This window comes from Centroberyx affinis, unplaced genomic scaffold, assembly GCF_046629955.1.
Source record: "Centroberyx affinis isolate AG114_WGS23_722 - 3 ecotype Tasmania unplaced genomic scaffold, CSIRO-AGI_Caff_v1 ptg000491l_1, whole genome shotgun sequence".
In the NCBI taxonomy this organism is placed as follows: Eukaryota; Metazoa; Chordata; class Actinopteri; order Beryciformes; family Berycidae; genus Centroberyx; species Centroberyx affinis.
In genome coordinates, this window is record NW_027279145.1 from 22875 (window position 1) to 49490 (window position 26616).

The following is a 26616-nucleotide window of genomic DNA, read 5'->3' on the forward strand; positions in this document are numbered from 1 at the left end:
CCAGACTTTCAATAGTACGGAAGCAGCCTCAGGCCAAGCGCAGCTCTTCTTGCTGATATGTCTTTCTGGGACATGATGTGTGTTGTGGCAGGCGTAGGCGGTGAATGGGGTAATAGAAGGACAGAAAGGGTGGGGTTTTGGATGGCAGTGATTAAGAGAACAGATGTAACATGTGAGGCGAGGAGTGGTCATAGTGTGAGACTGGTGAGGGAAGGTAATGATTGTTATAGACGTAGCTTAGACCTTGAAGAGGCAGATGAGAAAGAGGTGGATGCAAAGCCTGGAGCGAAGTGGGATACACAGAAAAACCTATAATGCGGTTCAAAGACCAGGCAGAGCACATAGTCAAATTGAACATTGGTACACATGTGCATACAGTGTTGTCATGCACATGTATGTGACTCATTGCTCCAGGCAACAGTAGATCTCCTGGGGCCATGTGATCTCAAATTGAATTCAGCATGCACACACTGATGCTGTTCGCCACACACAGCTCTGCCTCCTCCTCTCCATGTGGATGCATCTCCCAGTCTCCACCCTCTTCCTCTAGTCTAGACACTTGCCATCCTCTGCTCAGAGTTTGTGGATCTCACTGCTTTGAAGGCTGTGACGGGGTGTGAAATGATGAGGGGTGAAGAAGAGTGCGCTGTTCCCTACAGATTTGAAGATCTGCATCTGGACAGTGGAGCAGGTGTCTGGCTATGTACGAGATTGGCAGCTGATCTGATAAGGAAGAATTGACAGGTCTGACTACCAGCAAGAAAGAGAGTCAATGATTGACTGTCAGAAATTGATGGAGCGCTTTATGAGGGTCTCTGTCACAATGTGAGCTGCTGTAATCTGATGTAAGCTGCTTAAAGAAGAGACAGGCAGATTGTGAGAGAGGGGGAGAGAGAGAGAGAGGGTGTGTGATGCAAAGAGAAATGACCTGAAGTGGATTTGTACCAAATCGGTCCTGCAGGAATTCAAGCAAAATGTCATGGATTTTTGCTTGTGGCTTGATTGGGAATGTTGCTATTCATCGTGAATGAACATCATCCGTTCTGTTCGTTGATGTTTTCCTCCTTTCATGATTCCAGAGAGGCCATTGGGATGCTCCAAAAAGCTCTAGTCATCCAACGTGCCTCTCTCTGATCTTTGACTTTTCTACAGACTGAAGAAATGCAAAGTGACTGAGATGGATTTGTCCAATCTTTCAATCTTTTTTTGAGGATGTTTATTAGCATTGTTCTGTTTCTGTTCTGCTTTGAGCTTGTTCAATGTCTGTCACTTAATCTTTAAACCTTTTCTCTCGTGGTCTTGAAATAGCCTGTCTGGAGATTTGAGAATATTTAGCACCATCACCTCATTTTGAACTTACATAGCCTATCAGGTTATGATGTAGTCTATTTTGGGTTTGAGTTTGGGATTTCTTCTTGCTTCTTTGGGCACTGTCTTTTTTGCTCCATAACTCTGACTCATCTGAATAAGGGCTTCCAAACTTGGTTCTTTTCTATGGTGAAAATCATGCACTCATGGTTTGCCTCGTCGTTTCAACATGATTTTTTATGTTTTTTTCAACTGAAGAGATAAATCCTGGACACTTTTCCCCTCTCACCCTTGACCCCTGAGCCTCACCATGCTGATAGTGTGGTGGTGCTCGGTGGTCCTGACCTATGTGTCCATCTACCTCTCGCTGTCCTTCCTGCGCAGCTTGCTATCTTCCGACAGAGGCGGGCGAAAGGTGACGGTGCGGGGGCGGCGAAAAAGACGCAGAAGAGGAAGGGCCAGGATGTCTCGCAGAATGACTGCTCGACGCAAGACCGCCACCTAGAACCAGAACTTCCATCAGCCAACGACACAAAGCAGAATAGCAAGACAAACCATGAGGTACATCACTGGTTCCCATACATCAGTTATGCTTTAATGATACTGTTACAAGGGAAAATGCTGACATTTGAATGAATACTAGAATGTTGTATGGACCACAAGACTACTACCTTAATTGAACTAGCTTGTCACTTTCATCAGCCAAAGTTACGTAATTGTTTGGTATGGCCTAGAACCATGGGTCACAATACTCGACCCATATGTCTAATTTTGTTTATTCATGGTATGCTTTAACAAGTGGTCCGTGCCCCTGTCGGTAAACATACATTAGAGAAATAGGTCAGTAACCACCAAGTTGCTTGGAGGGCATGTTGTCATAGCAACCTGACCAGGATTAACTGTAGCACTATTTACTGCCTTTAAAGAGGGGGGGCGTTCACTCTCAACATTTACATGCATATATTTGTGGCAACTGGAATTATATTAATAAATATTTGCACTAAGAATTTCTTGGCCATTTTAATCAGTTGAGGGAGGGGGGAGGGGGGGATCAGACTTCATTCAAAAAACATTTTTTAAATCTTTAGGAACTGCAAAAGCTCAGGAAATCAGAGGTCCAGCAGAATCGAGGGCAGAAGGATCGGTCCCCCACCCGGGACCAAAGCCCCTCCCCTGTGGAGGACTTGGGACAGGAGGACCTAGTTGCACTCACTGGCAAAGAGCAGCTCAAGGTAAACGCAGTCAATGACAGAGCATTTACAGAAAATTATATACCATTTTTGCATTTTCTAGGGTTGGAAATGTCACCTTCCAGTTATTTATGAATGTGTGTGTTATAACTTTAATTATTTGCGAGTTTAAGTAGTACTTTTGGCTTACATTTGTTGTTGCTGTTTAGTTTGAGACATCATATGCCTCTCCTTGTTTTCCAAACTGGGCTTAGGTATAGGATAGGCAAATGGGATTTATTTCATGAATGTTCATGTTGCGTCATAATGCTATGCTGTAAATTCATGCAATGAAAATTGGGCCCTTTAACTGGTTTACATTTGACAGTGTGCCTGTGTACATGTCTCCTTGCAAATTCCTTTATTGCACGTACATAAGTGTGTCTGAACATCCTCTATGGGTTAGCTAGATGTGTTTGGTCACATGGATTAATTTGTTTTCATGCTTTATTTGCCTGTAAACCCAGGGGCTTCTTGTTATAGTATCGTTTTATGTGTGAGTAAGAATGTGTGAATTTGTGTGTCTCTATTCTGTGTCATCCCCAACCCACTGGGGTTGTAACCGTCTCCTCTCCTCTGCCTGCACTGATCTGTAAAAGCAGCATAGTTCACCTAGCTGTAGCCTGTATGTAGAGGTATACTGAGGATTATACTTCTCTTCTTCTGTCAGATACATCAAAACGGCATTAGCAGTTTGAGTCTATTAAAAACAGTCTGCTCAGATTTCTCCACTTGGCATCTCCATACCTTGTTCTGTGGTTTGTAATGTACCCATCCACTCATTCTTTTCCTTCTTTGAGTGTAATATTCCCCAAATTCATCACCATGCTAAGGACAAAGCAAGTAGCTCAGTTTTAGCATGTTCCATCACAGGCAAATTGCTTTTTACTCTTACTCTCTGTTTAATATCTGATGTTGTCACTGTTCAATTGTGAACCCAGTGTTGCATGATGAGGGGATCATACCATCACACCCTAATCAATACAATCTGTCTCGTCATCAGGGACGAGTGAAGGGATCATATCACACTATGTATGATGCCATATGGGGAAATACATTGCCTCAGGTCAAAATATGCATTTGTCTGTGTACTCAGATAATCCAGTAGTTCAGTCTGCCCAGTGGACTGCCCACTCACCTGTTTTTAAAAGGGGAAATAATCAATATTTCTATTTTTCCTACTTATTTTTATATTATGACTGATCAAGATGGAAGTACATGTTTGCTCGTTGACACTGTACTTTAGTAAGTCTTAGGAAAGTGTGTGTGCTTATTTGTGTGTGTGTGTGTTTGTTAAACTGACCCAGCCTTGCTTTCTACTTGCAGCAGTTACAGCAGGCTGTGGAGAAGCGTAATGAGATCATTGCTAGGCTCAGTTCCAACCTGCAGGAGGCCCTGGCCAGTAGAGACCAGGTCCAACTGGAGGCACAGTCACTTGCTGGACAGATACAGGCCTTACAGAGGCAGCTGCAGCAGGTACATGCATGCAACTCACAACTCTAAATCAGAGGCAGACGCGTAACTTTTTTACTTTACTGAGCTGAAACGCAACATTAACAATCCAGGAATGCACATGATTTTTAGGTCATGGAAGTGCTCTAAGCAATGGAAAGTCATGGACTTTTACATGAGGGCTATGGTGGGAACCCTGGAATAACTGCATAGTCCTACTGTATATGCCCCTCTGTAATCATATGCACAACAACTAAACCTAAATTTTCTCTTAATTGTGTTTCAGACCAGTGTAGAGTTTCTGCGCATCAAAAGTCAGTCAGGGGCTGAAGTCCTTCATGTTCAGCGGCAGCAGCCTCAGTCTGGACATGGCTCCCACGATGCAGACCTCAACCATGGGGAGGCGCCATCAGGGGAACCAGGGAGTGCAGGTCCTGGCTCCCGGTCATCAAGCCTGGAAGGCTCCAGCACTGATGGTGACACTGAGCCAGATGCTCTCCTACGCAGACTGAGGACTGAACTGGATGAAGAGAGACAAAACAGCCAACGCATATGTGCCGAACTAGAAGCGGAGAGAGAGAATCACCAACATGTGCTTTCTTTACTGGAGGAGGAGAAGAAAGGCAGGGAGGAGGAGAGAAAAGAAAGGGAGGCACAGCTGCATGACCTCCAGTCCCAGTTGAGCCAAGCCCAAACTCAGTGCCTTGAGATCCAGCAGTACAAGGAGGAAAAGGAGAAGCTGAACAGAGAGGTGCAGGAGCTGAGGAGGAGGCTAGAGGAAGCAGAGAGGGGATTAAGTGAGGAGCTAGCCAGCTCTGCCCTGCATCTCCAGAGCCTCGAGGAGGAAAGAGAGAGACAGGAGGAAGAGATGAGGAAGCTCAAAGAGGAGCACAGAGAGGAGGTGGAGAGAGTCAGGCAGCTCTTGGAGGAGAGGGAAAAAGTGCTTGAGTTTGGAGAGGAAGAGGACAGGGGACTCAAAGCTTCTAAGAATAAGCAGAACCAGGCAAGAGTTATTTTTAGTTGTGATGAGAGGGTTAGTATGGAAGAGGCCGATCTGGAAGTTGAACCTGGTCAGGACAGTCTGAATGTATCGATTGCTGAGGATGCAGACATCCTGATGGAGCGCTATTTGTCCTCAGCCCAGCCTGCACTCTCACACTCCTCCCTGGCCAATGAAAGCTTGGAACAACGCAGTCTGCTGGACAACTCTGCAAACTACAGGTCAGAGGAAAATGCTGACTGCCATTCTGTGTGTGTGGGTCTAATGTTTAATCCAGCATGTACATTTAATGCACCTCAAACATCTACAACCTGTTTCACTTCCTGTTTTTCTGTTATATCGGCTAGTTAAATCCCTTAATTAGTTTTTTCTGCACCTGTCTTAACAGTTTTGAGCTGAACAGTGAAGTGTTGGGTGACCAGGCCCACTTGCCCATTTCACACTCTCTCCATGAAGAATACAATGACCTCCACGACTTCTCTGCCCCACAATGGTCAGCAGGATCTCCTGGCTTCCCTGTGGCTGATAACTTCACCCCTCAGTCTCCATCTCAGTGGTTTAACAACTCCACCACTGGTGAGCAGGAGATGAGTGAAACCTCAGAGCAGCACTGTGAGGAGACGGACCTGGAAAAGGAGCTGCTTAGTCAGCAGTGTGGGGAGCTCCGAGAGGAGCTGGTCCTCAAGGAGAGGGAGTTGAATGTGCTAAGGGAGGAAGTCACTAAGAGTGCTGAGGAGCTGGAGGAGGCCAGGAGCAGGTAAGGAAGCTGTTACATAAGGTGTGTGCTTATTTAGTTGGCTTGTTATATCATGAAACAACAGATTGGGGCATTAATCTGCAGACTTACGTGGTGTCAGCAATGCTGGTGGCAGAGAGTGAGGGTCACATCCTCCAAGGACTTCAGTCTTTTTAAAATATCTTTTCTTGTTTGCTTGTTCTTCTTGGTCATTTGTTGTATAGTCTGTGGTTATAATGAAATGCTGTTCAGGAGTCTATGGTGATGTCAACAAAACACTGATGTCACTGCAAAGTCATGGATACAAGTAATCAAGCAATAAGCAATGTACAGTGCCATTACCCAGATCAAGTCCATAAAGAGCAGCGCAACAACAATTTTCTGCCACTAGAAACGGATGCAGGACTTAAATGTTGAGTTAATTACAGGATTAATGATATTCCCTCTATAGAAGCCATATGTTTACCACTTAAAAATGTGATTTAGCACCGATTCGCTCTTTAAAAGAGCAATGAAAAAGGTTGTTTTTATTCACTTGGTTTGTATTTTTTCACATTTGTGTCTCATTAATCTTCTATTGTATTGTATTGTAAAGTCATAATCTCATTTGTACTATCAAAATATCAATGTTTGTTTGAAATATCAATGTTTTTATAGGACCCCAGGAAAGATAATTGTTACCTTTTAATAACAGGGACCCTGATCAACAATACATAGGTTTGTCCGCTAATGCAGAGTTCTTCAGTTTTGAATCAACATAACTGTTTGATTATCTTTCTGTGCATTCAGGTGGGCCCAAGTAACAGAAGAGCTCAGGGAGGCTCTCTGGGAACTTGAAGAGGAAAAGGAGAAGAGGAGGACATGTGACAACAAACTTGAAGATGAAAGGGAGAGGAGGAAACGTGTTGAGGAGGAGATGAACTTGAAAGCCCATGAACAAGACAACCTTAAGAACAAACTCAATGCCTTATTAGAAGAGAGAGACAAAGAGAAAAAGGTGATGATGGGGAGAGAGGAGGTTGAGACTGCCTTGCTCCTCCCCTCTACCTTTCCATCAGTGGAGCCAGAGAAACTTCTAGGGGAGCTGAAGGAGGTGCAGGAGAAGGAGACTGTGCTCCTGTCTGGTCTAAAACAGCAGGAGATGAAGCAGGCTGGAGACTCTCCCAAACAAAGCCTGGACCTCAGAGGTGACAAACAGCTACAAGCACTACAGGTATACCGATAATACTATTACACAGCAGCTGTAATTTGTTTTTGTTAATCCTAAATAAGAAGGATTAAAGAATGGGTGTGGGGGAAATTGATAAAACAGAGAAAAATAAAACAAATTAATATATTAAGATGCATAGAAAGATAAAAAAATAATAATTTCCCTCTCTCTCTCAAGGCCCATTGCGACCAGGTCATGTCAGAGCTAGAGGAGACTAAAACCAGGCATAAAACCACAGCAGCCCTACTGGGTCAAAGCACTCTGAAGCTGGATGCCACCTTAAAGGAGCTCGACACCAGTCGTGTGCAGGTGGAGACCGTCCAAAAAGAGGTGGAGAGACTAGAGGGAGAGCTGGAGGAGAGCCAGGCCAGTCTGGACAGGACCGAGAGCGAGAGGAGCGAACTGGAGTCTCAGCTCCTCTGTCTGAAACAAAACTTGACCAACCTGGAGGAGGCGCAGGCCCAGGGAGTGCAGGAGAGGGAGGAGCACAGGAGGAAAGAGGAAGAGATGGATGGACGGATTAAAAGAATGGAGCAGGTACTGGAGGAGGAACTTGAACAGTTTGAGCAGCTGCTGAAAGCCAAGGATGATGAGGTGAGAAAGATGATGTGTTGTTTGCTCACATCGATCCAAATCTGTTTGAATTTGTACTGTCCAGAGATTAAGTGTGAAATCATGTTTACAGTTGGCTGAAGAGAAGGAGAAATGGGAGGAGGAGCGGCAGGAGAAAGGGAAAGAGCTGCTTGACGTGAGGCATCTTCTGGAGGAGCACAGGAGGGAGAGGGAGGAGGAGGTGAAGGCTCTCCTGGAGAGGCAGGTCCTGGCTGTGGAGGAGGCTACAGAGAGGCTCAGGAAATCTCACCAAGAAGAGGTGAAAGGCCTGATGGAGAAACATCAACAAGAGGTGGGATTCAAAAAGGAAATTGGGGAAGCATTGGTTAAAATCACAGTATTCTGCATAAAAGTTAACCTTATCACTTTTGTTGATGGTGTAACCCATGACAGTGTTTTCCCTTGAAAATGTTGAACTTTATCATTTATATATGATTCTTGTACAAGGGTGTGCCAGTGTTTCCTGTAGATCTTTTTTTCTTTTTCTGTATAAGTTCCAGTATGTGCTGCGGTTTGAGACTGGCTGTTGATTGGATATTTATCTCATGATATATGGACAATTGTGTTGAAATTGTAATTGTTATTTCTGCCGTTCGTTTTATATACATTTTTCCTAACTATAGGGGCAATCTTCCAGCTGTGCAGACTTCGCTGCAATACTGATTTGCCTTTTTCTCATTGCAGTATTGTCATGATTTCTTGATCTGTGTATATGTCTAGGTGTCTGATTTGAACACGTGCCTGGAGACAAAGCTGTTGGAGCAGAAGGCCGCTATAGAGGAAGAACAGAAGAGACAGATCAGCCTAATCAAACAGGTAGACTGACTCATACTCACAGAAGAGAAGATTCAAAAGTTCTACTTTAGTGCATCTGACTGATGGAGGCTTCTGGAGTTCTCAAGTACAAAGTATCCTGCTTGCTTCTAAAGTTCTTTCAAGGTTTTTCAGCTTTTCCCATCTGTCCCATTCTCTCCCCTCCCTCCTCCGCAGGTGACTGAGCGTGAGCACCAGAGGACAGTGTCGGAGCTGTGTGCCAAGCAGAGGGAGGAGCTCAGTCAGCTGAGGGCGGAGCTCTCCTCTGAGCTGAGGGAGAGCATGGAGACTGCCCACCAGGCTGAACTGCAGCAGACACAGGTGCACACACACACACACACACACTCTCTGGGTAACATCCTCAGCCACACCATGCAGCAAAAAAAATCTCAGCTTTATGTTTATTTCTTTTCCTTGCAGGCTTCTCTTTCAGTCACTCTTATGATCACAGGAATCTTGTTAGGGCACTATGGCTCTGACCCTTGCACTCTTTACTATTGGTTATTTGTAATGTTGGTTATCTAGCAGTTAAGCGTTTTTCTACTCTTGCACCTATTACCTATTACTAGTTGTTCTGGATAAGTGTGTCAGCTAAATATGTAAATGCTGACTCTTTTTCCAGATGCACTCACTACTATAGTTAGGAAAAGCTCTGACACAAACAGGTGATCCCTCTATCCCCTCCTTGCCTTTCCATAGACCCAACAGTCCCTCGAGCTCGAAGCCTTGCGTCTCAGCCTGACCAACCTCGCCCAGGCCAACCTGCAGCAGGAGCGGGAGGCGGCTCTTGGCGAGGTCCAGGCCTCCCTGAGGGAGAAGTGGGGCCAGGAGAGCGCAGTCCTGCAGGCCCAGCAGCAGTTTGAACTGGACCGGCTCAGAGAGCAGAACCAGGAGCAGAAGGAGAAGCTGCGTGAGCTGCACCAGCGGGACATGGGTGAGTGTAGAGTACTATTCAAATGGACAGTCAGACAGTTTTTTTTCTGTTTGGTTTTTGCCCTTGGGTGCACTAAACATGAGTGTACTAGTCTGCATGTGGATGAATCGGCCTCAGAGTCGTTAAAGGCTTGTTCAGGAAAAAGTAGAGCATGAAAACATACATAACTCTCATTTGTTTGTTGACGTAGGTGAATGCTATTTGTGTTTGTTGTATGTGCATGTTCAGATGAAGTGAAGCAGCAGTGGGAGACTCGTGTTTCTCAGGAGAGAGCTTCCATGGAGCAGAAGCAGGCCAAAGAAATACAGGTAAAATTGTCATACAAATCATGCATTTGTTCATAGTAGTTCTGAGATTTAAATGGCTAATCGATACAATTGCAACATCTGTATTTTCTTTTTTATATTTTACTGATGTATTTATTTTCCTCATTCATTTTCTTTCCCTTCTGCTGTTCTCAGGCTTTACGATCACAGTGGGAGAAGGAGGCTGAGAGCTCCCAGTCAGACTTCCAGATGTCCCTCTCAGAGACCCAGAAGAGCCTTGCCAACACCCAGACAGAACTCGCCAACACCCAGATCTCCCTCACCCAAACCCAGGCAGCTCTAACTGAAGCCCAGGCAGCCCTGTCCCACACCCAGTCAGACCTGCGTGAGTCGCGAGCCAGGCTGGAGGAAGTCCAGACATCCAGTAAGAAGGAGAACCAGAGACTAGAGGAGGAGCTGAGCCAAGCCTGGGGTGACAGGGATGCAGCTGCCCGTGAGTTCCATCTCTCTAATCTTCTCTGCCTCTGGGCTTCAATTTTGGCAATTACCTAATATCTAAATATAACAATCGGCCTACAACAGCCTAGCATAGCCTAGCCTAGACTAAAATAATTAATTTAGCGAAGAAATTAGCACTGTAGTTATAATTGTGTTGCATATCTATGTTCTGAATGCTGCTCAGGTGCTGTGGAGGAGCTGGTTTCCAGTCATAAGGCAGTGCTGCAGGAGAAAGAGCAACATGCATGCCACCTAGAGGAGAAGGAACAGCAACTGCAGCAAGAGGTGAGTTCACTGGAACACAGTTAGATGTATCCTGTCTCAATTTTTTTTTTCTCATGTAAGTGCACTGACATTTAGCAATAGAACTTTTTATTTTTTGTATTTTAGTATTTTTAGTATTGTTTTGTTTTTTCACTTTATGGGCTTTTTAGCCATTTAGTTGATACCAATCTCTAATACAAATAGGAAGCCTACAATAACTTAAAGTTGAAATCCTTACAATAAGTGACTTACTTACTTGACTTGCAATAAGTACTCTGTTTCCCCTCTGTCTACCAGGTGTCGCACCTACAGGAGGAGCAGGCCATGCTGAAACAGAGCAAAGAACAAGAAGTAGCTCAGCTCTGGACTCAGCTGGAGAGCATGAGGACTAGCCGACAAGAGTTGGGAGGTAACATGGCTAAACTAGCAGAGACAATTTGAATGCTTTATTTGCATCTACTGAATTCAATTTGAATTTACATAGGATTCAGATATTACAGAGGTTCAACCTGGTTTAAACACATTCAAGACTAACCAGGTACATACACCGGCACAAAACATAGTTACACCTTTTACTGCTTCAACAGCGTCTTTTGCAAATTAAAAAATATAATGCGTCAGGGACAGATGAAGGAGATGAGGAAACTTTAATAACTTTGGCCTCTGACAGCCATCGCATGTATTCCATGTGTTTCCAGCTGCTAATCCTTTTTTACTGTCTGTGTTGCTTCCCTTTCTCTCGTCTCACAGAGTTGAAGGAGCAGCTGCTGGCTCGCACATCTCGTGTTGATGACATTGAGCGCCTGAAGGCAGAGTTTAATGAACAAAGACAAGGGATCAGGGAGCAGAATGAGGTTGAGCTGGAGAGCCTGAGGAGGTAAGTGCGCACACACACACACACACTTGCATGTATACACTCTCACCAGGACAGGAACCTTTTTCTTCACCTAACACAGTGGCTGGTGGATTCCAAAATGTGACTACTACTTTAATTATTTTACCAGGGAAATATGATATTAAGAAAAGAAAGAAAAGAAATTCCACTTTTCCACTTCCTGTCCTTACCCTGACCCCACACAAATCACACACACACTTACTCCTTACTCCTTGTTCAGGTACTTTGAGCAGCGGTTGCGGGCAGCAGAGGAGAGCTACAGAGAGGAAATTGCTCTGCTGCAGCTGAGGCTGGTAGAAGGAGCCTTGGAGGAGTCTGTGCTCAGGACCGGGGATACTAGGTACGCGAGTAAAAACAGATAAACATACTGCACACTTCACGCAATGTTCTTTTGAATATCAATGGCTTTGGTCTCTGTTTCAGTTCCATGTCTGAAGGCCAAGGTGAAGAGGAGAAAAATGATGTACTTGCTGATATCACGCTCAAACTGGAGAAACACAAGGTAACTTCACACATACAAGAGCTAAGACACCCACATGTAACTAAAGACATTTTGAAGACACCTGCTGTCACTGGATACATTTGTTGTATTCTATTAAAGTAACTGCCCAGTTGTTAAGATCTCATTTCTCATATTTTCTGATTTGGAAAGACAGAATGAGAGGGAAAAAGATTTTTGTTTTTGTGCTTGCATTGGAGAACCAACCAAATGTATTTTTCAGCCAGTCTTAGCAAAGTTGCCAAGAGAACTCCAGCTTGGTTTTCACAGTGCCAGATTTTTTTCTGCATATTTCGGCAGCATTGTTCTTGTGATACTCATTACTAGGTCTTACCTGGTGTATTATGTCTCTTGCTGTACTTTTAGGAAGAGCTGGATGCTTTGCGTTTGCAGCTGGAGGAGAGACACACAGTGGAGCTGGCCAACCTACGCTCTTCTATGACTCTCTCCTATAAGGAAGAGCTGCTCCAGGTCAGATACATACTCAATCTGTCCTTCACTCCTTAATAGATTAGTCTCTGTGTCCACTGTGACATATCTTTTTTGTTTTTTTGGGGTTTTTTTTAAAGCAAGTGGTGATAAACAGAGGTTTCGAGGTGCTGTTTTTAGCTCTTGTTGTTACTAAGCACCTTTAAAAACCCACTGGAAGTGTGGCGCTCTTTTTCTAAAAGTTTAGGTATTTGTAACTTCTTGTACTTGGTGCCATGAACACTAAAACATGCTAAGCCCTTTTTTCAAATCACTTGGTGTCAGGAAGGTGCAATAGCCCATTCTTTCCTTTCTAAAAATCAAAAAAAGAGAAAAATAAGCTAGCACCATAAAGATAGGTTCCTGGCAGACACGTGCCCTCACTTTCTCATTTACTTATTTTATATTATCACTTGTGCATTAGGTGCGCTCCGACCTCACAGACCGTTACTATGAAGACCTGCAGGAGCTGAAGACTCGTCATGCCCTGGAGCTGGAGCAACTCAGAGCCAGACTCTCTGACAGTCACATACGAGGTACTACATACATATACTCCTTAATGAATCACAACTGTATGACATTTGGTATTGAGATGTTGCTAAGCAAACTCAATCTCTTTGCCCAGAGCTAACGCGGGTTCATTTGGAGGCAGCGAGGCAGGTTGAGGTAAGAAAAGATTTTAAATTTTGCAGTCTTGCACATGGATACAGAACATCCACACACTAAATTACACACTAAATTTATGGGCCACATAATGCTAGGTTGTTAAAATTATGTCATTGAAGGTGATGACTGTGGTGATTCCATTTAGGTGGAGGTTGAGCAGAGAATGTGGTGTCACACTGAGGAGCTGCAGACAAGAATGACCATCATCCAAACCCTGGAGAACAGACTGTCTGCCTTGAGTAAACAGCACGATGCAGAACTGCAGAGGAACACACAACAGGTAAATACAGATGTGCACAGACCCCCGCATACTCTCATTGAAGATGAAATCTCATACATGGAAAAGAAAAAAAACATTTAAGAATAACATGGTATTCGCCATAAAACATGGGATTTACTCGGCTCCACCAATTGCTGCAGATGAAACAGGAGTTTGCAGAGGAGCTGCGTGTTCAGCTGGAGGAGGCTCAGAAAAAGGAGAGACAGTGCGTGCAAGAGGAGCTGACTCTGAGGAGCCAGGAGGAGGTGCAGAGCCTGAGAGAGGAGCTCCAAGAGAAGCAAGAAGCTCAACTCTCCCTGAGGGGAGACTTGGAGAGAGCAGTGGAGGAGGAGAGGAGACTCCTCCAAAAAGAACTCCAGGAAGAGAGGGAAAAGTTTAAGTCTCTACAGGCTTCACTGGACAACGATCAGAGTAAGATTATTTTGCAGATCCAAAAGGGGTACAAGATTCACACCGGTTGCCAGTAGAATGTCAATTCACTATTCCCATTATAGCTCCGAACCAGATCTGTGTTGGAAATTGAATTAATTTAACTATTCCTTGTCCCTGGTTTTGAAACTCATGGCCTTTGTCTTTCAGGCCCCCAGGTCCTACTAGTGAGACAGAGACTGGAGGCCCAGTATGACGGTGAGCTGCAGAGGGCAAAGAGCTGCATGGCAACTGAAGTCAAGGAGCTCACTGCTCTCCTCCAGGAGCAGGGCGAGGAGCGGCTACGCCAAGCCCAAGAGAGGTGAGATCTGGCTGGGTTCAAGACCCTGAAGTCTGTGTGGCAGCTGGAGGTTGAGGGTTTTTCAGCGGCTAAGACCCTGCAACCCAAATTATATTTACTTGTATTAAATATCTTAATTTTTCAGTAATTCTAGATGGCTAATATAGGTATGAAAACATGACTGTCCATAAAATACTAGATTATCAAAGAATAGAATGTACACCCAAAGAGGTGCCGTATAAGGCACTGATAAACTATAGAAAACATACTCCTGTCTGCTGTGATATTTATTTTATGCATTAGGGTGTGACAAGCAAATGCCGTGCACTACCCTGGACACTTTGGCACACTGATGGCATGATGTGTGTGTGTGTGTGTGTGTGTGTGTGTAGGTTCCAGGAGGAGAAGGCAGCGTTGCAGCAGTGTTTGGCCCAGAGGGATGAAATCTCTCTGGGGGATCTGAGGGACAAACATCAGGCTGAGCTGGAATGTGAGAGAGCAGCACTACTGAACAAACACTCCCAAGAGATGGATACACTCAGTGCCAAACACAAAGCACAACTAGATTCACTCAATGCCAGTCACAGAGATCAGCTTGCTGCTATGGCAGTTGAGCTCGACTCCAAACACAAAGCTGAGCTTGTTGCCTTGGAAGCGGCCTTCGATTCCAAACGAAAGGCAGAGCTTGACAGTCGGGAGGCCGTCTTTCAGGAGACCAATCAGGCTCAGCTGGAGGCTCTAGAGGCAGAGTTGGCTCGCAAGCACCAGGAAGAGAGGGATGAACTGGAGAGGAGAATGCTGGGTAACATGGACACTTTGGAGGCCACCTATCTGAAGGAAGTCCAAGTAAGGAGATGCAAAGTGATGACACTTGGTCCATTGTCAGTAAAACCTTATATGCTGTGGCTTATCTGGATAATGTTTGAAATTCATTAGAAATACACAATTCTGTCATTGTTTAGATTGCTCATTTTCTAAGTCCTTGCATACATTTCGCTACTCTTGTCTGTTTATATCTCAGACTCTGCGTGATGAAATGGTGCAGCTTGAAGAGAGGCATCGTCATGAAGTTAATCGCCAGAAAGTCGAGCACAGGCAGATAATGGAGCGTCACCATGCAGAGCAGCTGTCCATCAGAGAGGAACTAAGGAAGGAGTTGGCACAGGTGCACATGGAGAAGTTTAGTGCCATGGCAGCTGAGCTCAGCCATGTTCACCAGGTGAGAAAGGAACACATGTAATCAACCCCAAGCTAGCCTCTGGCATACAGTTGATATCACAATTTAAAATGTGAGTTTATACTGTAAACTTTTGACTTGAGAGAATGCAATGAGGAGATTTCTTATATTGTTAATACCATAAAAGTGAATTTGTATTTTCTTCATGTTTTGTTCTTATAGACAGAGCTGTCTGCTCAGAAAGTGGCCTTAGATACTGAACACTGCAAGGCTCTGGAGACTCTTAAGAAGCAGGTACTCATCCAGTCATCCCACCATCCACCTAGTTAACCTTTCTCTTGACTTCATTGGGCTGACTGTTTACGCATCTCGTCATGAGGAGACTAGCTATAATGCGAGTGCAGCATGAGCACATTTAAATACACTGCATAGTAGTTTGACAGATGTATGCTGTGAAAATGGTGAATTTCGATGATGCTGTTGACCAGAAGCAAGAACTGACTACAACAATCTATATCTAGTCAAGATAGAAAAGCAGCTGGACTACAGTTGCCTTATGATGCGTCAGATATGGCAGACTTTAATGAAACTTTCGCAGGGTTTGTCTGTTAACTGCCCAATAAAATTCTCTGTCCTTAAAGGCTAAACATTGAATGTGAATTTTAGTGATGGGTTGTTTGCTATGTGACTGCATTGTTCATTTCGAACCCATCAAATTTCCATGGTCATCATGTCATGAAGCAATTGTTTTGTACATGCACAAAAGCTTATAATTTCCATTTTGGTTTCCATTTTTTGGTTTGATAATCTTAATTTCATGGTCAGCAAAAGTTGATTTGCCTTTTCATCTTGTCTGCTCCCTCAGGTTCTGGAGCTGGAACAACAACATGGCACTGCTCTTCAGGAGCTCACACATACCTACAGCACTGAGAAAGAGCGACTCACTGAACAGCACCAACTCCAGTTACAGGTGTGTGTCATACATAAGTGGGCATCACGCTCTGTGTGTGTGTGTGTGTGTGTGTGTGTGTATTTTTGGAGGGGCTGGAGGGGCAGCTGTGTAGGGCTGTGTCTGTCACAGAGGGAACATCCCATGCTCACTAGAGGGCTTGTCTCCCGGGCTCTTACAGCCCATTAGAGAAGGGATTACACAGGGTCATTGTTCATCCATCATAATGGTTTATTTGTATGTAGGGGCATAGAGTATTTATTTGGATTATTTTGTTGGGTGTGAGCATGTGATGATTTGCATATTGTGGTATAAAACAAATACATGGCGTGTGTCCTGCTGTAGGAGTTGAAGGGTATCTCTGCACGAGAATTGGAGGCGTGTCGCAGGGAGCTTGAAGAGGAGTCGTCAAGGCAACGTCTGCACTTCCTAGAAGAGGTGGAGCTCCTCAAAGTCCAATCAGAGGAGAGGCTGCAGGATAGGATTAATCAACTGAAGGTAAAGGAGAAGATGCTGGGCAGAGTGAGGGTAAAAAGAAGGCGATGGGGATAGTTTGAGGCATCCCCTGCCTAAAGGCCTTAAAATTTGAAACATCTTTTAGACAGCCAATTTGTCATCATATAATCAATTAAGGATACTTATCAGCCAAGTTGTCTTCATATAATCAATTTAGGATATTTATCAAACTGATCTCTCCCAGCTCATTTTAAATTGTATCTTTATGGGTAATGATGTTCCAAACATCATTATGTAATAGCTGTGGATTATTGAGGGCTGTGATGTGTGTGTGTGTGTGTGTGTGTGTGTGTGTGTGTGTGTGTGTGTGTCGTGACATTGCCCCCTCTAAGCTCCAGCAGCACCAGTTCATTCCCAGGGATAGTTCATGCTCTTGGACCCTGTCCCATTGGAGCTTTATTCAAACCCAGTTTTCACATAATCCCACCATCATATAGAAGCGTCCTTGTCTGTGTGTGTTTCTCCATCTGTGTGCTTCTGGGTTGTGTGTATTTGTGGTGCTGCCATGTGAACAGTGGCTAAATGCGATGGATCTAAGCTTTTTATCCTCTGATGCAGAAGGTTTTAAGGCTGAAGGTACTCTTTTCAGACGTTTAGCATTTGACCATCTGAAATGAGCAAGCCAGTAGTCCGCCATCAGCCCATGGCCTGGGATCTTTGTAGCTGGGAAACAAAGAAACATACTTGAGGTTTTTTAAGGCGGCGATCTGAACCTGTTAACTCATGTACCAACGTTGCTGCTACCCTTGAAGGCGGAGTTTGAAGAGCAGAAGGAGGCGGAGCTTGAGGAGCAGAGGCGGAGCTTCAACTCGGGGCGCGAGGAGAAGGAGCGCAGCTACACGGACAAAATGAGCCAGCTCACTGCTCAGCTGCAACAGCTAGATGCTGTGGTGGCCCAGGTACTAGAGACACACACACACACACACACACACACACACACACACACACACACACACACACACACACGTTCTCTACTCTGTCCAGTGTCACAGAAAACACTGGACATTGCCTCATCCATACACATTGCCTCATCCATACACATGCACATTCATGCAAGCATGGAATGTGTCTGTCGTGTGTGTGTGTGAGGGTGAGAGACAAACGTAGAATGAAAATTTGAATTTGGTGACACATGCATCTTCACTTATTCCATGGGCAAAAACAGTGTTGAGATGGGTGAGATGATGGGAGTGATGGAGAAACTGAAGGCCAGTAAAGAAGAGAAGATTAACAGTCAAGAAAGAAGAACAATGTCGCTGACAAATCTCATCCATAGGCTACAGATTCCTCTTTCCTTGCAACCGACTGCATCTTCTAAAAGAGATTATCCTATCCATTAATCACCATACTAATCCTGTGCATGCATGTGTGGTGTGTGTTGATGCTCTCTTGGATGAGGGAGACAGTAATACACACTTCAGTTGGCAGGATAATCTGTAATCTCAATGCATGATGGCATTTAATTTTTGTGCACACTCATTCATACACTCATTTGTCTATCCATCCAGTCATTTGTGTCTTGCATTCATCTGTTCTCTCATTTTGCTGTAGGCTGTTCATTGGCGCGAAACTGCCTAGGCTTGTTATAGTTTGTTGGTTGTTGTGGTGATTCGAAGCATACTGGAACTTTTATGTTAATTATTTACTTAGATCCCCTCAGTTATTACCAAGGCAACTGCTATACTTCCTGAAGCCCAGATTTCTGTTTACAAAAATGTTGTTTTTGGCTACATTATGGTAAAATTTATAAATGTATGACTTCTGCAGTCCTATACCCTTACACTGTACATCTGGCCATACTACTGGTTAGTACTGTTTGTCCCCTAATAAATCCTGTCTAACAATTAGCATCATCACCCCCCATGTGTATATTTTTGTCTCCATGGCACCTGCCCAGCTTGGCTCTTAGCCGTGAGATATTAACTCCCGTTATATACACACACCAACACACGCACACACACACACACACTCTCACCCTCCATGAGCTAAGGAAAGAGAAGCTTAAGAGGGGGTGGGAGGGGGTCTGTTGCCTGGGGAACAGCATTGTTGTGTTGGGGCAGGTGGCTGGATGAGACCTGTTTGATTGGAGGGAGAGGGAGGTAGAGGGAAAAAGAAAGGGAAGTGATGGTGGAAAGAGAGGGAGAGAACAAAATGCTCGAGGAAGGAAAGGTAAGAAAAATTATGGCAGACTTGGAAGAAAATGCTGATAAAGGCGCTAAAGAGAGAAAGTGCAGCAGTGCATTCAGCAGTTGACTTGCCTCACTCCCACACAGACTTGGCGTTTAGGCGGAGTGCTGCTGCCAAGGATGCCGAATGATTACATTAAGCGTGTGTGTTCGGCAGTTTCTGTAAGATGCACAGTGTGTTTTTGTCGGACGGTGTTTGATTTATTTTGGTTAATGTCATGTCTCTGGATTCATTCATCCTTATGAATTGCCATGCAAATTCGACTTCATAGGGGCTGTATAGCAGGCTAATTCCCTTCTGTATGTAGGACACAGGGCTGTCTCACTTGCCATACACAAGGGAGTGACTCTTGGCTCTGATTGGATGTTTGTGGCCATGTGGTTTTGTTATTCTCTTGTGAATGAAACAGCGTGATGCTTTTTGACCAAACGGAGAACGAGCTGGCATTGAGCCATTCATTGAGGTATTCATTGACTTGGGTTTGAAATTCTTACCATGACTGGGTACAGGTAAATTTTAAGTAAGTAGAAGCCCAGGTTGGAGACAAGAAGTTATTATTGTTAGGTTTGTCTTATGTGTTAGTATGACTAATAATATCTGTCTCTCTGTCTAGCTGCGAGCAGAGGTGGGCTGTCTGCAGGGGGAGTTGGAGGGGAAGCGTGCTGAGATGGAGACCCTGGACACCCTCCTCCAGCGCAGAGAGAGAGAGAGTCAGGAGGGAGGCAACCTTTTAAAGATGCTCACTGAGGACCTGCAGACTGCTAAAGAAGAAAGGTAAGCAATGTTCAGTGTGCACGTTTTCAGCTGTATTACAGCTATGGCCAGATTTATTTTATAAGTGTTAAAAGTAAGTTAATAAATGTGTTATTTTCAGGGTGAGAAATAAACAGCAGCCATCAGCTGAATGCTGGTAAATTTTAGCAAGTGGCTGATAAGTTTGTCAATTCCACCAGCCACTTGGCAGGTGTGTTAGAAGTCTGGTAGATCCACTCTGCCCAACAAATCCAAAGAACAGTAACTGCTTTATTAGTGAGCACTGAGAAATTTCCAAGTGAATCTCCTGCCCTAACAAAAGTGTTGTTGGTGCTGAAGTGGACCGCATGTCATGAAATTGCATTTAACGGTGTCATTTTTTTGGACATGAAATGTAAACTCTAGTCATAACCTTTCACCTCTAAAACACACAAAGGTGGTTACAGCTTTATGGGGTACACAACTTTTTTTGACAATATAATTTTTGGATTCACTTGCCACTGTGTCAGATGGCGCAAAGATTTAGTTTCTCACCATGGTCATGTTCTTTGGCTTGTGTGTGTGTATATCTTATGCATGACTTGTGTCCTCTCAGACGTGAGCTGCACCAGGCCAATGACAAGCTGAGGAAGGTGCTGATTGAGATGCTGCGCAGCACCGTCGCAACAGAGGAGCTGATTGGCCAGAGGATCAATATCAGAGCCAGGAAGTCTGAGCAGCCCACCAATCAGAAGAGCTCAGCAGGGAACAAAGACGCACTAGAGTCAGGTCGAGTAACTCCTGATTCAGACTTAAGTTTAAGGATATGATAGGCTTTAATACAGAGAGCTGTGGTTCTTTTGACTGTTTTTTTATTGGGGGGTACAAAGACTCGATGCAAGATGTAGATCCCCAAATACTGATGCATTAACTCATCAGATTTTTATACTTTATTAGAGACCAAAGGGGGTTATTTTGATTTGAACAACATTAAGTATTGATATCAACATAAGGATTAATTTTGATTTGCTCTCTTCTCGTATTTCAGTCACAGATTTGTCATCAGAGGACATGGAGCTGACCCAGTTGCTCTGTGAGAGCCTGCTGGTTTCAGACACACAGATCCATCCTGGAGGAGAGGACGCAGCGCTGAGTGCCTGCAGCAGACTGCGCCACACAGTAGACACACTCCTGGAGCTGCTCAACCAGGCCAACACACAGGTAACGCATGCTCAGACACACACACACTCCCAGACATGCATTCACAAAAATGTGCACAGTGAGAAAGGTAACACACATCAAGAACCTTCTCTCAAATCTGATAAAATTTTTATGTGTTGTATAGAATTGTTATCTTTATGATAATCCTGACTTTCTTGCTCACTTGCTCTCTAGTTGGAGCAAACTCATGACGTCCACCTCTCTCTGGAGGAAAGGTTCACTCAGGGCAGAGAAGACTCCGCCCAACTTCTCAAGCAGCACAAGCTCCTATTGGAGCAGCTTGACCAGGAGGCGGAGCTAAAGAGCCAACTCCAGCTGGAACTCCACAAGGCTGAGGGTGAGCAGTGCATCCTCATTGGCTCTACTGAACTTTACCACCCTCCATTGGCTGCCAAGCCAGTTAATCCACTGACCGTAAACACTCGCTCCTCTTCTGCTTATGTTCCATTTCGACACTGGCTTTGAAGGCTAAACATTTAACTCTGTCATTTGTGATGGTGGGTGTGAGAATTTCAACATGTTATATCTATTTGCATTTCCATAATGTGTTCAGGACTGCTGGAGGGCTATGTGACTGAAAAAGCGGTATTGGAGGAGTCTCTGCAGCAGAAGGAGGCACAAGAAGAAAGGCTGGTGGAGGAGCTGGAGGACCTCAGGGTGAAGTTGCACCAGATGCAGGGCCTCACCGCGGAGCTGGACGGCCTCAAGGTGCAGCACCAGGAGCTCAGCGAGGAGCACACAATTCTCCTGCGCCAGAAGGACCATCTCACTGCTGGGCTGGGGGAGAGGGAGAAAGGTAAGCAAAAGCACAAAAACAAGAATGGTGCACAAAGTGTGAGAAACGGATGGCGTAAGTGGTGAAAGAGAGACTGGGAAATGCCTTGCCAGTTGTGAATTGAGTGTGTGTGTCTTTATGTGTATATGATGTCATATGACCTGTGAAGTGAGCTAGACCATAGGCGGTTTATGTAATGTTTGTGCTCAGGTGTGTCTTCTCTCCGTAGGCCACTGGCTGAATGTAGAGCCTGACACAGGTTTGTGGGTCAGAGTGGAGTATGAGTGTGTGGTGAGGGGGTGGGGATAAATATGCATTACGTTTGCTGTGCTGTGTTGCTGTTAGGGTTGCAAAATTCCGGGAATTTTCAAAGTTGGAAACTTTCCATGGGAATTAACGGGAATTTATGGGAATAAACGGGAATAAACCAGGAATTTACTAAATTGAAGGTATGCTCTTAATAGGGAACTTAAATATAGTTGGGGAAAATATATTTTAGCATAATCCTGACTAAAACAACCAGATATCATGCAAGTACAGTTGAATATCTATGCTATTCCTCAATCACATGCACACATAGCACACTGCTTACTGCAGGGCTATTGAGACCACGGGAAGATGCTTTTTTATTTGCATGTTGAATGGGACTTTTTAGGAGAGAGAGGGGCTCTTTTCATTTAACATTTTGAATGGGACTTTGTTGGGATTTTTGGATGGGGGGGTGCAGTTTTGTTAATTTTTGAATGGGTTGGGTCGGGGGGATGAGTAATATTTAACTCAACATTCATGTTTTTGTTCTTCAATGAAAGAATTGATTGTTCAATAAAATATTTAACACTTGATAAAGTTCTACTTACAAATAAATCTGTTTTAATTGTATTATTTTGGACGGATGTCTGCTTATAACAAAACAAATATTTATGCTTGGATATGATACCTTTCCATTAAATTACCCTCAATTCCCAGTTAATTCCCATAAATTCCCATAATTCCCATGGAAAGTTTCTAATTTGGAATATTTCCAAAATTCCCCAGCTTAACTTCCCATGGAAATTTACCGGAAACTTTCCGGAAATTTACCGGAAATTTTCCACCCCTTTGCAACCCTAGTTGCTGTTCATAACACTGCCATTACCAGTAATTTGCAGCAGAGGCTCTTGGAGTGCTGTGTCATTTGTTTTCATTATTCTACCTTTTAAACATTTTAGATCAGAGCTGTTGTAGAGCATATCACATTCATGGTCTCTCAGGAAGAAAGGCACTGTATGTGTAATAGTAGTTTGCATGTGATTAACTCCTCTCCCAATTCTTGTCTGCCCTTATAATTCTGCCAAGTGTATGCATTTGCATTGCTGAAACAATCACCCTAACCTTCCTCTGGTATATTTTAAGCTCTCGTGGAGGAGGCAGAGCATTTAGCCCAGGAGAGACTGGACTTGCAGCGGCAGGCAGAGAAGGACCGCAGCTCTCTGTCCCTGCGCCTCAGGGCTCTGGAGACAGAACTAGAAGAGCAGGAGACCAAATGCCTAGAGACGGAGCTGCACCACAAGGCCCACACAGAGGACCTCAACCAGCATGTCCAAGCACTTGAGAAACAGCTGAAACACAACCGGCAGTTTATAGATGTGAGTTTTAACAAATGTGCATTCAAATTACAATGATCTCCCATTCTCTCACCTCACATTCTGTCTAGTTTTATTTGAGAGTGACAAAGACAACGTTTCATGTAATGGACAGTATTATCTCACACATAATGTCTTCCTATGCGTACAGGAACAGGCCGTGGAGCGTGAGCATGAGAGAGATGAGTTCCAGCAGGAGATCCGTAGGCTGGAGGCCCAGCTCAGGCAGACAGCCAGAGGTCAAACTGGTTTGGATAACAAAGGACAGAGGGTGAGGCCCACCAACTTGAAAGGAATTGTATACAGCATGGAGGTTTAAACTTTTTCAGACCGGCACCCACATGACCATTTTATTCTCTCACCTTGAGACTCATGTTCATTATAACATGTGAATCCTTTCATATGGGGACCTACCAGAAGTAGGACAATAACATATCAGTTAATGCCATAATATGCTGAAACTACTTAGCATTTGCAGTGTTTGTTCTTTTGATGTGGTTTGTTCTGATGGTGTTCAAAACTTTTATCTAATGTATTAGTTATTGCATTGTAACCCAATTAACTGAAGAATACAGCTTAGTATTTAGATGTTCAAGTGCTGAATGCATTGTTCATTGTTTGCCAATGAACCTGACGTTTGCTGTGTGTTTGTTCCTGCTCTGAACGGAATGCTGTAGATTGAGGACTTGGTTCTGCAGGTATGGAATCTAACTGTAGTGCAACTCTCATAGCTTCTCTGACTCCTGTGCATGGTGTGTGTTGTGCAACATAATTTCTGTGCTCTCATCCATAGATTAATAGATGCATTTTAGAGCTTAAATGTGCACCTTTTGTTTGTCTTAGGTACTGCCCTGCCTTTTCACCATCCCCCTTTTTTTGTTCCCTCATTTCATCTCTACCTTTCCTCCTTCATCTCAATACCACTGCTCTCTGGAATGGCTTAACTTCAGTGGCTCAGTACCAGTGGCTGCAGATCTGGAATGGCTTATTTAGCTGCCAATCATAGAGCCTCTTCTCGGCAAATCCCTCTGTGCTACTCAAACCTCTAGAACCTTGATAACCAAAATGCTTTCTGCTGTACATCTGTGTAGGTGGAGAGTCTCCAAGCTCTCATCAAAGACAAGACAGAGGACCATGCCTCCTTGCTTGCAGCCAATCAGCAAGCCCAGCGCGATGTTGCAGAGCGCAATGAGGAGATTGACAAACTAGCTGGGAGAATCAGAGAGCTAGAGCAAGCGTTGCTTAGCAGTGCTGAGAGTAACAGATCTATCAGTCAGCTTGAACAAGAACTCCACAGAGTGAAGCTGAGAGAACAGGAGCTCACACAAGTAAGAACAAACACACACTAATATATACACTTAAAATGACTTTTTCAAGACCGTTTCATTTTTGATGTCCGTGTGCACCCTCACACTTTCATTCTCTCTCATTCATTTACTAACTCACCCACTCTCCTCTCTGTCAGGATAAGCAGGCACTGGAGCAGCAGCAGTTGTCTAACAGGCTTCAGATCTCGGCCCTACAGTCCAAACTGGATGAGACCAGACATTGTTACCATGACAACACGCCTGACCCCACCCAGCAGCTTAGAGATGCCCTGGACTCTGCTCAGCGGTGCCTGCAGAGCAAAGAGCAAGAGGTCTGTGTACATTTTTTTTCAGCACATGAACAACTAATGCCGGGGCCTTCAGGGGACCATTAAAATGTAGTTGAGATAATTTGGGTTGATTGAGGTTGTTGTTTCAGACCTTTGGCTGCAGTGCCATCTTTTGGTAGGTGTGTGTATGTGCATGCAGACTTGATCCACTTTTGTAAGCCACCACATGGATGGACTAGTAGTCTCTGAAAGCTCTGCAACATACGTTATAGAATTATAAACAGTCAATTATAGCACTTGGAATATAGTTTTCATTCATTTTGTTTCATAATTTGATGTCTCTTAGGTGGAGGGCCTGGTTGGCCAACTGGAGCAGGTACAGAGGGACTTGAGCATCAAAGAGGTGGAGTTAAAACACCTTACACTACAGCTGGAGCTACTGACCAATCAGAATACAGCTCATGTTAGCCAGCTCCAAGAACAGATTGCCACCCTCAAGGTGAGCACTACTTTCTCTTCATACCAAATGTTAATGTATTTTAGTCACTTTATCACTGGAAAAAAAAAATTCAGGAGGTGAAGATGGAAAGTTTATGACATTGTGGAAAAGCGTTCTTTTTTTAATCTTTCCCTTTTTAATCCTGCCTGTAGGAGAATGTGTCCACCCTCACCATACTTGAGGAGGAGAGAGAGGGAAGAAAGGAGGTTGAGGACACAGAAGAGGAGAGCCTTTCCTCAGCGCTGCTCGAGGAGAAAAATCAGGAGATCGACCACCTCAACCAGGAGATCCAAAGGCTGGAGCAGGAGTTGGAGAACACCAGGGACAACATGGTCAGGGCACACACATACACACACACAGAGGATAGGTGCACTTAGTGTCCTTAGTAAGACGAGGACAAAATATTTCAGTGTCTGTTTTTCTCGTTTTTTCTGTTGCTCTCTCAAAAGGCTTTGGAGGCTGAGCTGGAGGACCTGCGCTCTCAGGTGGAACACCTCCACTCTGACATCATGAGGCTGCGCCAGGACAGGCAGGAAGAAGAGGAGCGTCTGCATGAGGTCATCAGCACGCTGCAGGCAGAACTTGCCACATTGGGTCCCACCCTCCATGAAGTTAGTGACTCTCAGGATGGTGACAGCATTAATCCCTCACCTTCCCCCAGCCCTGAACCTCACCACTATCCCGTCCGAGAACCAGAGAGGAGGGGAGGGCCGGACAGCCTGAAGCAAGAACTGCGTCTGACTCACTCTGCCTCATCTCGTTCCCTGCGTTCTCGTCTCGACACTCTACTGAGTGAGCTGGAGACCGCGGTAGCAGAGAAAGCGGCGCTGGAGCGATTACTGCTCACCCAGGAGGAAGAGTACAGAGGACACGGGGAGGAGTTAGGTAAGAGGCTGAAAGAGGAGAGGGAGAAGGCAGAGGATCTCCGAGGTCACCTCGCACTTAAAGAAGCTGAGCTGGAGGAGGTCAAAGCCCATGCAGCGCAGCTGGACGAGGAGAGGGAGAAGAGTAAACTGTCTGAGGAGGAGAGGGACCGTTGGCAAGCTGAAGCCCGGGAGATAAATGCCCTGCGTGGGGAGAAAGCCCAACTCAGCTCCTTGGTTATGGAACTCCAAATGAAAGAACAGGAGAGGGTGAGAGAGATGGAGACTCTAAAAACAAAGGAGGAAGAGATGAAAAGGGAAATGGAAGTCCTTGGAGAAACCAATCTCACTCTTGAGAGACAAGTCCAAGATGTAAGGGCCGAGGTAGCAGCTATAGAGGAACTGGTTGCTGAAGGGAGGGCAGAGGTTGACACCCTGGAGACTGTGAAGGGAGAGCTTTCTGCTGAACGTAAGGCACTGAGGAAGAGGGAGGGGCAACTCCAGGAGGAAATAGAACGTCTCAAACAGGAAGTGACTTCGCAGCGAGCCCGTATCCAGGAACTAACTCTTCAGCTCAAGGAAAAGGGAGCCAATCAAGAAGAGGCTCAAAAGGAAGTGCTGGTGAGTGGCAGCTAGGCC

General features: G+C 44.7%; 1 protein-coding gene across 2 annotated transcripts in view; it reads left to right on the top strand.

The window, feature by feature from the left end:
- Positions 1 to 26616, top strand: part of pcnt (pericentrin) — a 39364-nt gene that overhangs the window by 2369 nt on the left and 10379 nt on the right. Inside the window, exons 3-45 of one of the 2 annotated variants that reach the window (XM_071517419.1) lie at positions 1693 to 1869; positions 2397 to 2540; positions 3864 to 4013; positions 4276 to 5210; positions 5378 to 5746; positions 6515 to 6938; positions 7113 to 7529; positions 7621 to 7839; positions 8268 to 8363; positions 8538 to 8681; positions 9060 to 9294; positions 9523 to 9602; positions 9756 to 10053; positions 10243 to 10343; positions 10620 to 10731; positions 11073 to 11199; positions 11438 to 11557; positions 11641 to 11719; positions 12083 to 12187; positions 12609 to 12720; positions 12810 to 12850; positions 12996 to 13130; positions 13271 to 13541; positions 13710 to 13860; positions 14232 to 14685; positions 14861 to 15058; positions 15239 to 15310; positions 15882 to 15986; positions 16311 to 16463; positions 17234 to 17380; positions 19282 to 19442; positions 20017 to 20189; positions 20449 to 20621; positions 20796 to 20958; positions 21175 to 21417; positions 22789 to 23021; positions 23170 to 23289; positions 23696 to 23716; positions 24110 to 24346; positions 24484 to 24657; positions 24962 to 25114; positions 25267 to 25446; positions 25564 to 26598. In XM_071517419.1, coding sequence (XP_071373520.1) covers positions 1693 to 1869; positions 2397 to 2540; positions 3864 to 4013; positions 4276 to 5210; positions 5378 to 5746; positions 6515 to 6938; positions 7113 to 7529; positions 7621 to 7839; positions 8268 to 8363; positions 8538 to 8681; positions 9060 to 9294; positions 9523 to 9602; positions 9756 to 10053; positions 10243 to 10343; positions 10620 to 10731; positions 11073 to 11199; positions 11438 to 11557; positions 11641 to 11719; positions 12083 to 12187; positions 12609 to 12720; positions 12810 to 12850; positions 12996 to 13130; positions 13271 to 13541; positions 13710 to 13860; positions 14232 to 14685; positions 14861 to 15058; positions 15239 to 15310; positions 15882 to 15986; positions 16311 to 16463; positions 17234 to 17380; positions 19282 to 19442; positions 20017 to 20189; positions 20449 to 20621; positions 20796 to 20958; positions 21175 to 21417; positions 22789 to 23021; positions 23170 to 23289; positions 23696 to 23716; positions 24110 to 24346; positions 24484 to 24657; positions 24962 to 25114; positions 25267 to 25446; positions 25564 to 26598 — 9237 coding nt within the window. The remainder of the gene's footprint in view (positions 1 to 1692; positions 1870 to 2396; positions 2541 to 3863; positions 4014 to 4275; positions 5211 to 5377; positions 5747 to 6514; positions 6939 to 7112; positions 7530 to 7620; positions 7840 to 8267; positions 8364 to 8537; positions 8682 to 9059; positions 9295 to 9522; positions 9603 to 9755; positions 10054 to 10242; positions 10344 to 10619; positions 10732 to 11072; positions 11200 to 11437; positions 11558 to 11640; positions 11720 to 12082; positions 12188 to 12608; positions 12721 to 12809; positions 12851 to 12995; positions 13131 to 13270; positions 13542 to 13709; positions 13861 to 14231; positions 14686 to 14860; positions 15059 to 15238; positions 15311 to 15881; positions 15987 to 16310; positions 16464 to 17233; positions 17381 to 19281; positions 19443 to 20016; positions 20190 to 20448; positions 20622 to 20795; positions 20959 to 21174; positions 21418 to 22788; positions 23022 to 23169; positions 23290 to 23695; positions 23717 to 24109; positions 24347 to 24483; positions 24658 to 24961; positions 25115 to 25266; positions 25447 to 25563; positions 26599 to 26616) is intronic. The other variant, XM_071517420.1, reaches the window with a different exon arrangement.